This window comes from Amblyomma maculatum, chromosome 6 (genome assembly GCF_055883805.1).
Source record: "Amblyomma maculatum isolate TAMU_Amacu chromosome 6, ASM5588380v1, whole genome shotgun sequence".
Classification (NCBI taxonomy): Eukaryota; Metazoa; Arthropoda; class Arachnida; order Ixodida; family Ixodidae; genus Amblyomma; species Amblyomma maculatum.
The window spans coordinates 95087409-95100609 of NC_139349.1; the positions used below are offsets into that span (position 1 = coordinate 95087409).

At 42.4% G+C, this 13201-nt stretch overlaps 1 protein-coding gene across 2 annotated transcripts in view; it reads right to left on the reverse strand.

The window, feature by feature from the left end:
- Window positions 1-13201, reverse strand: part of LOC146186312 (putative cytochrome P450 49a1) — a 42411-nt gene that overhangs the window by 14064 nt on the left and 15146 nt on the right. For both annotated transcript variants that reach the window (XM_084605658.1, XM_084605657.1), the window contains exons 6-8: window positions 12060-12229; window positions 11873-11951; window positions 1946-2158 (exon numbers count right to left, since the gene is read on the reverse strand). In XM_084605658.1, the coding sequence (XP_084461784.1) occupies window positions 1946-2158; window positions 11873-11951; window positions 12060-12229 (462 nt within the window). The remainder of the gene's footprint in view (window positions 1-1945; window positions 2159-11872; window positions 11952-12059; window positions 12230-13201) is intronic.

Consider the following 13201-nt stretch of genomic DNA (forward strand, 5'->3'; position numbering starts at 1 on the left):
CACCTTTGGGATTTTCATTACTATTTTTCTCTGTATTCTACCGCCTTTCTTTTGTAAACATTTTTACTAGTACAGATTAGCGTGCAAGGATTCTTTGCTCACTATAGTTAAGATTTTTTCTACATTTTGAAAACAATATTCTTTTTCTCTCTTTCCGTCGCTCTGTAATAAACTGTTTATTATTCCATCCGGTCAAGTCGAAAGCGACGCATCCTTTGAATGAAGTCAATTAATGAAACTGCTGTTCAGGGAAAATAATAATGCCTAACAGAACAATAATGGAGGTTTAACCTTGGTTACAAGTAAGATCGAGCGATAGATTTACAACAATATTTCTTCATTGGTATTCTACTTGTAAAAACCTTTTCAACAATACACAGCTTCACGTTTTTGCTTAAATTTCAAATTTAAAATCAGTTAATACCGGTAAAAATTAAGACTTCCAATCAGTGTAGTCGAATCGCACTCGATATAAGCTATCCAAGAGTATGCGAGTTGATGCTGCAGCATAAAGTGCAATATTTATTCACCGTTATCTAGTTACGGTAATTAATTAAGGCCTGCTGTTATCCCAGTGGAAATATACGCGGCATAAGCTATCCAACATTATATCTGTATCTTCGGGCTGTAGCGTAAAGTTTAATTTTTACTCAGAAATAACAAGATAATTATTAAAAACTACAATTATTCGAATGCAATTTTAACAACGTAAGCTGTCCAAGGATACATGACTTAAAGGTGTACATTAAAAAGAAACTTTTAATAACAGATATTTAATAATGCAGTTAATTACGGCGATCGTTCGTAGAGGAACCAATTAGTCATGTGGTTATATATGGTTAGTCATGTGGTCGTACAGCTGTTCACCCTAGCACATTATCCTAAGCAGTCCTTGTGGCTATAGGCAGGCTACCTTGGCTCTGCTTCAAGGTGATCCGAAGATATCGCAACAGTCCCCGTGTTTTTACCGCACGTAGTAAGGCTGTCGCTCTAAAGAGTAAGACAAACAGCCAAAGCCGAAACACATCGATGCGAGCGATGCCTCATCGCGAAAAAGCGAGTTGCACTACGAAGTTTGTAGTGTGTACTGCTTCGACACCCATGAACGTGATAGGGACGGCAGACTGATACTGCGGAGCCTCCTTTTCGATCCCCACTGCAAGACATCTCACGAGCTATTTCTGTTTAATAGAAATGGCACTACAAATGAAGAGATCGTTACTGAGTGCAACCAACAAAACACAAAGACCCCTTTGCACACTCTCTCAAGCAGGGCCAATGAAGACGTGAAGCAATGTATTTAAAAGCGTCTAGAAGCATTTGGATTTCTATATTCGGCCGTGTGAGCCTTGATCTCGGCCTCTTTATTCACTGCAGCACCATGCACTGTGGTTTCACCCGCTCTCTCGCTTTATTCGCTTGCATTTGGTCGTATGTTTACTAGAGAAGTAAAGAGTATAACGTTAAAAAAAAACAAAGAAAAAAAAAACGTTTATTGCATTTCTGAAACGCTTTTGGCAATCCATGTTGCCATCGCATCCCGCGCATTGATTCTGAACGCTGCGAGTGGTCTCTGTTCCAACGCATGATTATAATACTTCCCTCTTTTTTTTTTCTTCGCGGCAGATCAGTCTTCATCAGAGAATAACCGACAAGACATATGCGTTCGAAACGATGTGCAAAAGGGAGTGAAATCGTGTTACATAAATCGCTAATGCGTGGAAGAAACGGAGACGTTTGCATTTCCACGGCGCGAGGCTAGCGGAAAGCGAGAGTATTCATTTTTAGCATTAGATAAGCAACTTCCAACCACGGCTTTTATACCCACAATAGATATCTCCTCTCTCAAATGCCGTTGCACTCCAACGACTAGGCAATTCTCATTCATAGCGCCGCACGCACCTTCGTGCATTAGGCACGATAGGCACGATTATTAGCCGCTCACCTTGACAAGTAGTATCCATACTTCTAGTTCAGCCATCCTCCGGCCAAGACACATACGCGGACCAAAGCTGAAAGGCAGGGAGGCGTACGGATGCAGAACCCAGTCGTCGCACTGTTCCTCGTTCTTCAACCAGCGCTCGGGCAGGAACTTATTCGCGTGGCTGAAATTCTCCTCCAGTTGACTGGCTACATAGTTCTCGGTGAAAACTGGTGTCTGCGAAAGAAAAACGCGCGCAATTTTCGATGGTAAAGATAAATTTCTGTCGACTTCGCAGTTTTGCACTGGCTTGTATAAAATGCCATAAGGAGATGCAACGTATTTCGGAGATACCAGACCAGTATTATTGTGAAGCTTTTTTTCTTCTTTTGAATTGCCAAGAAAGAAAGGAAACGAAAGAAGATAGAAAGTCCAGCGTATAACTTTTTCTTGGCTGATCACCCTGGATGGATATGAGCCATCCGATTTCTGGCTCAACAACAAAACAGTCAACTTCGTCTTCATTGCTTTTGCAAGTATTATGGCGAGCTATGTTTTACGAACAGCATTTTAAAAGTCCAGCTTTCTTGGGATTCAGTTTCAATTTTGAGACAGCTGTGTAATATTGCAAGAAACGGTTACGACGATCTTAAGGGGAATGTTCTAGCTTTCACATGCTTTGATGGAGCTTGATGATAATGTTAATCCTATGCTACTACATGATAGGTAAGGCTGTTATAGATAACCCATGTCCAAGAATGCTCTACTTAAGTGTCGTTTATGTTAATTGGACATTTTAGCGTGGGCCTTGATTGAATCAAGATTCGCGTCTCTGCTGGGCAATGGAAAGGAGCCACGACTGAGCTCAGGAGTTCTAGAGGTAGCCATGTTTTCCATTTACGGCACCGAAGTATTGTCGTCAGCGTCAAATACACAAGGCTAAAAGTAGATGCACAAAACCCTAGATAGAAGTTCAGTTGGATGGCATGAACATTATCGAAAAACTGTACTCTAAGCTAACAATTTTTCACAAGTGCTCAGTAGGCCCAATTTCTGTTAACGCTACCAAGGCTGCCGTCAGCGCTTTGGACGTGGGGCCGCTGTGGGCTACCAATACTCAGTTGCCAGCCCTCGTTGCTTGCACGGATAACCATGCAGCGTTAGATTCACTTGCGCACATCGCAGTTCTGGTTTGGATGACAAAAACATTTCCTGGCCGCATAATAATCTAGAAACGCAGACTGAAAAATTCAGGTAAAGACGGTAAGTCGATGTTGGCTGTTATCGTGCCTGCTCAGACAGCGTTTTATACACTTAATCTCCACAAGTAGGTCCAGCTCCATCTTAATTTGCCTCCCGATGTTATTTGGGGCAATGTACGAAAACACTCGTGCGCGGCAAGCGTTTGAAATTTGAAGTAGAAGGATCTCCCGTGAGCCTTACACAAGTAGATGAAACGAATATTTAGCTGTCACATCCTTGTTCGAAAATCTATTGTGAAATTTCCAGCTCTATGATACCGCATATTAATGGCTTTCTGTAACATATAACGCTTAAAGGTATTCGCAATTAAAAAAAAAAGAATTTTCATTGTTTTTCATGGTAACGGCGAGCGTGATTCAAGTATTGAGGGGCTTTTTTGAAGCTTTTCTTTTCGATGTTGTAAAATGTTTTGAGACAACAACCAGTTCCCATGGCAGTTCTTTTACGTCTAAAAATATAACACACTCGAATAATAGCAGCTTTAAAAGTGGCTTTAGCTTCCCTGTTATTAGTCAGTTCGCGCGAAACCTGGAGAATTTTCAGAAGATTTGCTTGAATTTTTCATGCAACAGATTTAATTTGAGTAGAATCACGAGCTATAAGTTGTAACCAAAACCTTATGTCACAAATGTCAACCAATGCTTTTTACAATAGCCCAGGTCATCTACTTTAATTGTTGATTAAAATATCTTTATTGAGTTGCAAATGCACTGAGCGGATGAAGGAACAAAACGTAATAAATATATATTTCGTGTTTAAGCAAATAATTTCGATCGTTGCACATTATAACAAATTCTAATTTGATTAAAATTTCCGGACCCTGCACTCAGTAGACTTCGAGGAAACAGGTACAATTCTTACACAGTAAATCTATTATGAACAATACCAGAAAAAATTTAATTTAGCTTACAATTCTAATACAAGCTCCATTCATTTATGAAACCTAAAGTAAATTTGATAGCCACATATTTTATTGTATATATTCTGCAGCCAATTTTTCAAAAAACAATATCAGTATTTCCCCTCATCTTCGACAAGTTTAGTTGTAGTTCTGAGGAGCTAAGGTTGCCGCTTAGTGCCGAATTTCAGAACTCTCCTTGCCTTACTCTATTTCGTTACCTTCCACGATGAACCCTTCATGCTTCCTCAACTCAGTGAGGCACTGAAGCAGGGCATCTAATTTTCGAACCATCTTTAGCAGCTCCTTGGCTAAGGAGGCATTCAGAGCGATGAGGAGCCGCTTTTATCCGTCTGGTGTCGAGAATATGCGCTTAACGTTAGAAGTAGAATGGTTGAAATTGCAAAAAAAAAAAAAAAAAGTGTACATTTATTGCATTGTGTTATTTCGGAGGTGCGCTTCTACGTGCTCTCGTTTTTTGTTTTTTTTTTTTTATCTGAAACGTATTGTTTCACAGCTGTACTTGGCTTGACAAACATCGTTGGCCTGGCAACATGCAAGTGCTTACAACGGAAGGGCTCTGTAGGAGCATAGCGAGTTTCCTCTCTGTGCGCTTTTTCACTCGCAGTGGGCGTCGCTTGAGCCGCCCTTCTGCGCAAACGCAAATCGAATTGTTGCGCAGGGAGGCGTGCGTTCTGGTGAAGGAGCAATGAAAGGGAGCATTAAGTTAGCGCCGTCCCTACCTAGGGGAAAGGTCGTTCCAAGTGAGGCCGAACCACTGGGTCTCACTAAGCGCTTCTTAGTAAGGCGTGTTTAAAAATCGACTGAAGAAAGTCGAGCCGCTCTTACGGCGTCCTCACTCAGGTAAGGAGCGTTTCAAAATTTCGCCCTTACTCCCGGAACACCAAGACACGTCGGTAATGCTACTGCAGTTTATCGGCTTCTTGTGTTTCCAGTGGTTTCTTCATTCAGGGCATTCCATGTGAAAAGACTCGAAGAAATCGAAGAAGCAACGAAGGAGAAAAGCATTGACGACAAACGTTTTGCCGGACAATTTCGCTACTTCGGCCCGAGGAGAGGGGGGGGGGGGGGGGCAGCACCCCCAAGAAGGGGGCGGCGACCCTCTCGAACCCGCGGAAGTAGCGAGGGACGTAACAAGACCTCAAGGAGCACAACGCACGAGACTGACGTAGTGGCCGCGTCACGGTAAAAGCTTGTCCTCCCTGCTTGGAGGGAGCCTAACCGATTCTGCAGGCATTTTAAATAAAAGTTGTTCTCTCTCTCTCTCTCTCTCTCGGCTTGATTGTAACGTTATTGAGACCGTTGTTTTGTATACTTAGCTAAACATAGCTGGAAGCGATAAGACCTCACTCAACAAGTAAAAAAGACAAGGCAGGCCGTAGCTTCTCTGAAGTCATGTGACGCAGAAATTCAGCATAGCGTCATCAGATTCAGAACAGCGACGCTAAAAAAATACCATCTCTTTTTTTTCTTACAGCTTTAATAAGACAGTGTGAAATACCCCCTCGAGTCTAGCCATCAATAGCCCGGATCCTTATTTTGCATACATGTTGTGACTGACTGCCAAACGATAAATCGATACCTGGAAGACACGAATCGTTATTTTTCATACGTGTTATCACTGATTCCACCAGATAAAGAGATAATCAGACTACCCTACCACTATTCCCACAATACCCATCCCAGCGCTGTATCAATACCTCTCCTCTCGCTTACAATCATGCCAAAATTATTTTTCGCCGGCACTGCCGGTGATTTAAATCACCTGTTTGAAAATATTGACAGAATCAATGGCCTTCAACACTTCAAGACTCCGATCGAAGTCCAAAAAGCAAACCTTTTCATTTAACATATAACCAATATTATGCCCACCCTCCTGTAATGTACCGGCTAAGGACCTCTGAACCACCGTGCTCTGAACCATAATAAATGGATTCAGGATGTTTTACCAAGATTGTGCGACGTTTTGAGACCCGCACAATTTCACGTAACACTGCTCGAAGTTGCACGACTCTTGGTCAAGGCGCCTAGCCTTCAAATACCGTTAGATGACTATTTAGGTGTTAAAGTAAGGATTTGGGTTTACTCCAATTGCGCAGCACCATTACTGGCGAACGCCAACAGTGGGTTATCCTGTTACATTGTTTACCTATTCAGTTTTTCTTTCTTCCAAATTGGCGGTCCTTTTCTGTGGTAGCGTCCTTTCCAAGCTGCTATAAAACGGCTCACATGCCTTTCTTTTTGCAACATAAGCTCGTCATCTTCGTGAAGCTGTGCAGACCTTTCTGTCCTCCGGCGATAAATGTAAACGTTTAGCGCCTAATAAAGCGCGTTCATCCAGCTCAACCTTGCCTTACGTGATGATAAGTTACGATACGCTAGAGCATGCAAGATTGTAAGTCAGTGTATTAATCTAAGTGGCAAGCAAACTGTAATCGACAGCAGTTTGTATGAAACTAGCTGGAGTTGGCGCCCTTTACATTGCTGCCATCAGTCGAGTAGATATGAAGTGCTGAGCATCAAGTTCTGATAGCGTTCTACCGATGGAAAAGCATTCAACCAATGCAGTCCATAATAATGCACTGCATACCTTCAGTGTGAAATGGAGGAACATTGTCAATCAATTTCCACATTTCAATAAAAGGCGGTAAGAAAAGAGTGCAATATAAGTGTGCATTCAGGAACAAGAGGGGAGAAAGTATTGCCGCATGTAGAATGCTTAGGTACGGCGCTCTTACTGTCCCAGGAATCAAAGCGAGACTTGGAGTCTCGGCTAAAACAATCAAACGGGTACACAGGATAGAAAAAAAAAGAAGAGCGAGAAACCTATAGACCAGTAATACTTAACTATTTTGATTATAATTTGAGAAAGTGGAAATACTACAGAACTGCCATTACCCAAAGAACACAGAGTACTCTATCAATTATGACTTGTAAACCGACACTAAGCTGGCGCTCCAACTTGTGGACGTTTGGAAAGCAACTCAAACATAAGGCCAAAAAGATTACGCTGGACTACGATCGTCTACGCGTGGATAATACTGTGCATACGTGGAACGAAGATAGCTTGCAACCAATTCCGCTATCCTGCGCCAAGTCAAGTGATGAACCGTGCTGACGAAGAATGAGAGAGCGGTCCGTTATTTCGCTTGATGTAAGAAGTCCTGTCAAAAAGTCTGCTATCCTTGAATAGGCTATTGGCATTTATGATCCGCACATTTTACCTGTCACAAAAATGTGGCTTTCATCTAACATTAGAGATTCTGTTTTATTCAACCATCCCACAAAATGATCTCACATAAGGGGATGTGGCTTTTATAGTTAAAAAAAAAAAATCAGAAGGATTCAACGCTGCTGAACCGAATATGGAGTGAAAGCATTAGCTGCGGGCGACCGAGCGCTCTGCTTCTTCTTCTCCTCCTTCTTCTTCTTCCTCTTTTTTTTTATTTTTCTTCTTTCTCTTCTTTTTTTCCTTATTTTTCTTCTTCTATTTCTTTTCTTCTATTCCTTCTTTTTTATTCTTTTTCTTCTTCTTCTATTAGGGGCAGCGCCGGCTGGGCGTCCACGGCCACGGCACACAGCGACAAGCGGTTAGACCTGTCGCAGTATTGCTTTCGCAATAAAAATAAAAAACCCTTAATTCAACTGGAAGGAATCCCGGGTCACAAAAGCACATGGGCCTCAATCAAGTTCATTAATCTTTCAGTTTTGCTCAGCGTGCTTTACCGCCCGCCTAAAAGTGCTGTGTCGTTTAAAAAATCATTGGGATGGCATTTATAATGCACGCTCAAATGCAATCATAGGTTAATGCTCACTGGTGACTTTAAACTACCTGGCATAGTTTGAAAAACCTTACGGCCACGGGTTCCGAAGGTGCTGACAGCGGCCAACCTTCTTCCTGACACCATATTTTTTTCATGATCTCAAGCATATTGTGAATGCCCCAACGTGTGTTACTGAATCAACACAGTCGGTTCTTAACTTCGTATTTCTCAAAAATGTACTTGAAATCCATGCAGTTAATACCGCTGATCAAATTTCGAATGATGAACGCGTTACGTAAATGTGCAATTAGGGTGTCATAAAACAATGCATCTTCGTCAGACATTTCGTAATTTTTTAGCTGCAGACGATGAATCCATTCTCGGTAACTTGCACTTTTCCTTATCTTATTTTGAAGAACAGCGCAGATGTACCCAATCTTTACGATAAGTTCAAAGTTTTGCTTTTTTCTTGCATTAGTGTTTTTGTTTTTTTGTTGTGTTATAAGAGGACAAAGCGTCGCAATGCATGGATTAACTGCGTTATAATTAATTTAAAACTTTGTATTGTATTTCATGTAGACGAGCTGTACGTGAAAGTGCTGGAAGATATATTATACAGGGTGCACAGCAACCGTAGTGCTGCATAAAGAAAGTAACAAAATTCCTATATAGAAAGGTGTTAGGCAAGGAGACACGATCTCCCCAGTACTATTCACAGCTTGTTTAGACGTATTCAGAGACGTGGAATGGGAGCAGTTAGGGATAAGTGTAGATGGAGAATACCTCAGTAATCTGCGATTTGCTGATGACATTGCCTTGCTAAGCAACTCGGGGGATGAATTGAAAAGAATGATTGATGACCTAGACAGGAAAAGGGAAAATGTAGGCTTGAAAATCAATATGCAGAAGACTAAGGTAATGGTCAATAGCCTAGGGAAAGGAACAGCAGTTTACGTTAGATAGCGAAGCACCGGAAGTAGAAGGAAAATATGTCTACTTAGGGCAGGTAGTAACCGCAGATCCGGACCATGAAAGGGAAATAACAAGGAGAATAAGACTGGGATGGAGCGCATTTGGCAAGCACCCGCAGATTATGACTAGCAGCTTACCGGTATCGCTCAAGAGGAAAGTATACAACAGTTGTGTCTCACCTGTACTTACCTATGGGGCTGAAACCTGGAAGCTAACAAAGAGTGTTCTACTTAAGTTGAGAACAACGCAGAGGGCTATGGAAAGAAAAATGACACGGATAACATTAGGAGATAGGAAACGTGTAGACTGGGTGAGAGAAATAACTCAAGTCACTGACATTCTAGTGGAAATCAAGAAGAAGAAATGGGCATGGGCAGGACATGTAGCGCGAAGAAAGGATAACCAATGATCGCTTAGGGCAACAAACTGGATTCCAAGCGAAGGAAAGAGTAGCAGGGGGCGGCCGAAAATTAGGTGGGCGGATGAGGTTAAAAAGTTCGCAGGGGTCAAGTGGATGCAGCTCGCACAGGACGGGGTAATTGGAGGATGTGGGAGAGGCATTCGCCCTGCAGTGGATATAGTCAGGCTGAAAATGATGATGATGACGACGACGACGATGATGATGATTGCATGCAGACGGAAAACGGAGGAAAACGATACCGCTGCACTAGCTTCTCTTAAGGATGAAATGGTCACTAAGTTAAGAAACACGCACAGCAAGTTTTATTGTCAGACCCTAATTTTTTTAAAGAATGCCCGAACATGTTTTGGTGCTTCCTCTCTTAAATTAAAAGAAGTGTGTAACAGCTGAAAATAATGGTAGCATAACTTACAATATCCCCAGCATTGTTAACGAACCTAGAACTAGCTTGCAGCTCACATTTGCTGAATCACGCGCCTGACATGGTATACAATTCCCGTCTGCCGCTGAAATGCCCGACCTTGAGCTTAGTTGTGAGGGGATGTATTCACTCTTGCTGAACATGAAAGTCGTCACATCACACAGACAACATACCGAACGCATTTCTTAAACGCTACTCTGAAATAATATCTGATTACATTTTAGTTATATTCAATGGATCACTTCAGCAAAGTTTTTTACCAAACGACCGGTTAACAGCTAGAGTAATTCTAGTATTCAAATCAGGTGGTAAATTTATTTCTAGCAATTATCAACGAATCTAATTACAATGCACGTGCATGCTGTAAGATGCCAGACCACGTAATCGCCCATCACAGATCTTACCACCTCGAATTCCAATGTATTTTTGGCGCCTGTAAAGATGGATTTTTAAAAATGTGTCAACTGACGCGCAACTTTTCTCGATTATTTGACTTTTTTTTTTTTTTGGCCATTGATGGCGGTGAGCAGGCTGACGCTATATTTCTTTATATTTCAAAGGCTTTCGACCGCTTATTGCACCCTTTGCTTATTGTTAGAATTAAACAAGCGGGGATTCCAAAGAATTTGACTTGCTGGTTACAGACAAATGTACACTGAAGCAATAGGGCCCAATTTGTAGAATGTTCAGGATTTAGATCTGTTTTTACTGATGTGTTGACTGGAGTGCCTCAGGGATCTGTGCTATGTCCGTAATCATTTTAATTTATATTAATAGCGTTATCGAAAGCGACGACGAAAGTGCGAAAATGAAATTGTTTGCCGACGGTTGTGGTCTGTACAGTGTTTTAGACAGTGCTTCGTAACAAACTGTGCTGAACGAAAACGTTTGTAAACTTGCGAACTGGTGTGAGAAGAACGTTACGAAGAATAAGTTTGCAAAGGTCATATCTGTGTCAAAACAAGCAAGAGAAGCTCACTTAGTTACTGTTATCACATACAGAACCGGTTTATTACTTCTGTTTTGGTTGTTAAATATTTAGGCACCGGTATTACAGACAACCTCAAATGGGACACCCACATTTTACGGCCTTAACACGAAGGCATTTAAAACACTTTGTTGTCTTCTCACAGAGCATACCGCTCCCTGGTTGAGTCAGTTCTCGACTATGCCTCGGTAGTATGGGATCCGCGCCAAAAAAAGGACTTTGTTAAACAAAAACGTCAAGCATGTTAACCCCAGCAGCTAGAACACGTGACTAAGTTTCCCATTGTATGAAGGCGTTCTGGCATGAAACCATGTTTTACACTTATTTTCAAAAGTAAAAACAAAACGATAGAGACATCTAAGACTGCTTACGTGTTTGAATGCGAAAGCATTTCTTTTTGAGAGTGGAGCTATCTGCGTACGGTGACCTTCATTCTTCCGTTTGCGTGCCCCGCTCGACGTAGCTCGTTTCAGCGTGCTTAGCTTTGAAGGATTACTCTCCCAACATGTGGCGCCATCTGATGCTCATTGGCACAACGAGTGCGCCTCGCTTGGCCGCATGCCTCATGCTCCTTAGCATCTCTGCCACTGTGTGTGTTGTGCCTGATGGCGCGTGTACCGTCATCATTTTGGGAACATTTCGGCTTTAATCGCAACAACAACAATGACCACCTAAGGAATTTCATATAATTGGGCTAATGATGTTTTCGACTAATGAATACCTGTTTGCGCCAGCCCTTAGCACTGGGCTTGCTGCTTTATTATTTCCTCGGCCTTTATCTGCCCAATGACGTCCGTAAGAACTGCCTAGTACAATATAAGTTGGGCTACTTCATAGCTCTCCATCGCGGATGTGACAGCACATTTGTCTGTCCTGTTGCTGTTCTACGAAAAATGATCCGTGCGAACGGCACGTATTTACACCATATTACATAGAAAGAATGTTGATTTATGACGATTAATAATCTAAATAACGCATACGACTAGACAAAGAAGGAAGAGACGAACAAGGCGCTGATCTTCCGTCTTTGACTCGTCGTCTGCGCTGTTTAGATTACTCCTCGTTATGAATCACCACCAAGTGGCATATTCTGCCATTATTCTAATGTTGTTTCATCAGCTTCTGCGTCAAAGAACAAAGGCTCGCCTTAGAATATTGTGTCTTCAGGAAAACAAGAGAAGTTCCTAGCAGATAAGTACTCACCCCTGCTGGTATGGTGTAGCCAGACATGACAACGTCGTGGTCCAACTTCCGGAATACGCCGGAAAGGACTGGGTTTAGCCTGAAAGAAGTGTTATATAAATGGTGCACTCCTAAAAACATAAAAACAAATCTCTTTTACAGCTTTAGGGCACAAGAAACATCTACCAGACAAATGACTAAGCTATACCTCAGCGATTCTTTGAGGCAAGCCTTGAGGTAGGGCAAGTTGTTAAGATGACGTGGCTCTACAGCGCAGCAGCCTTCTCCCACAACAGAAAGGACTTCTTGCCGAGCCTTCTCTTGAGCTTCAGGATTTTTAGCCAAGTTGTAGACACAGAAAGTGGCCGAACTGGATGTCTGAAGAGAAAAAAAAATGGACACGTAGTGTTCGTAGCTAAACTGCTCCTCGACAAAAATAGCAATAGTGTCAGAGCACCACTGAGGTCGTTCATGTTTCTGCGGCATGATATATATATGCCAATTTGTTCGTGGGAAAAAGTGAAGCTTTCCGCATTCGTTATTTCTTAACCAAACGTTGTCTACTGTGCTACGGGAAAACCTACTGCAGTGTGTGCCACCTGTGGCTTGGTGTAGCATTCATGAACACTCATTCTTGTATGATAGGTATGGCAAACAGCGCTGCATGTATAAACTGTGGGCGAGACGAGACTATAAGCCACATTATTTGTGAGTGCCTCATGTACAGCGAGGAAAGACATTGTCTATGCCGTGCACTGGAGCGTCTAGATGGATGCCCATTGACTGAAATTAAGATTTTAGGCTTCCGAGGCACTGCTCCGCTTGATGAAAAGCACCGGCCTAATCGAAAGTCTATATGATTCTGCTCTTACGTTATGTGATATGACTGTGACGTGATGGGATGTCACATGTCTGTGATGTGACTGTACTAACCTCACCCATCCCTCTCTTACAACTTTTACATCCACTCACCCCTTTCCCCCAGTGCAGGGTAGCAAACCGGTTTCTCCGACGGATTTAACTCCCTGCCTTTCCTCCTCATCTTCCTCCTCCTCGTCCGCCTCCTCCTACTGCAGTGTGATATCGCCTCTGAACTCACGCCAGCCGAGTTTCAACGTTATGATATCCTTCAGGCTCAGCAGGCAACGTTAGAAATTATTCCGATATTGAAGCAGAAGCTTCACTACGGCAGCCAACTTGAGCCTTCAGCGTCAGTGTCGGTGGGTGCCTGAAATTGTGCCAACTCGGGACTATTCTTTCATATGGGAGGATGACATTAGAATCAGCCTGCCATGACATTTGGATTCACGTTACCCCTACACACAGGCAAGTCCATACGGCTTGGTTAAA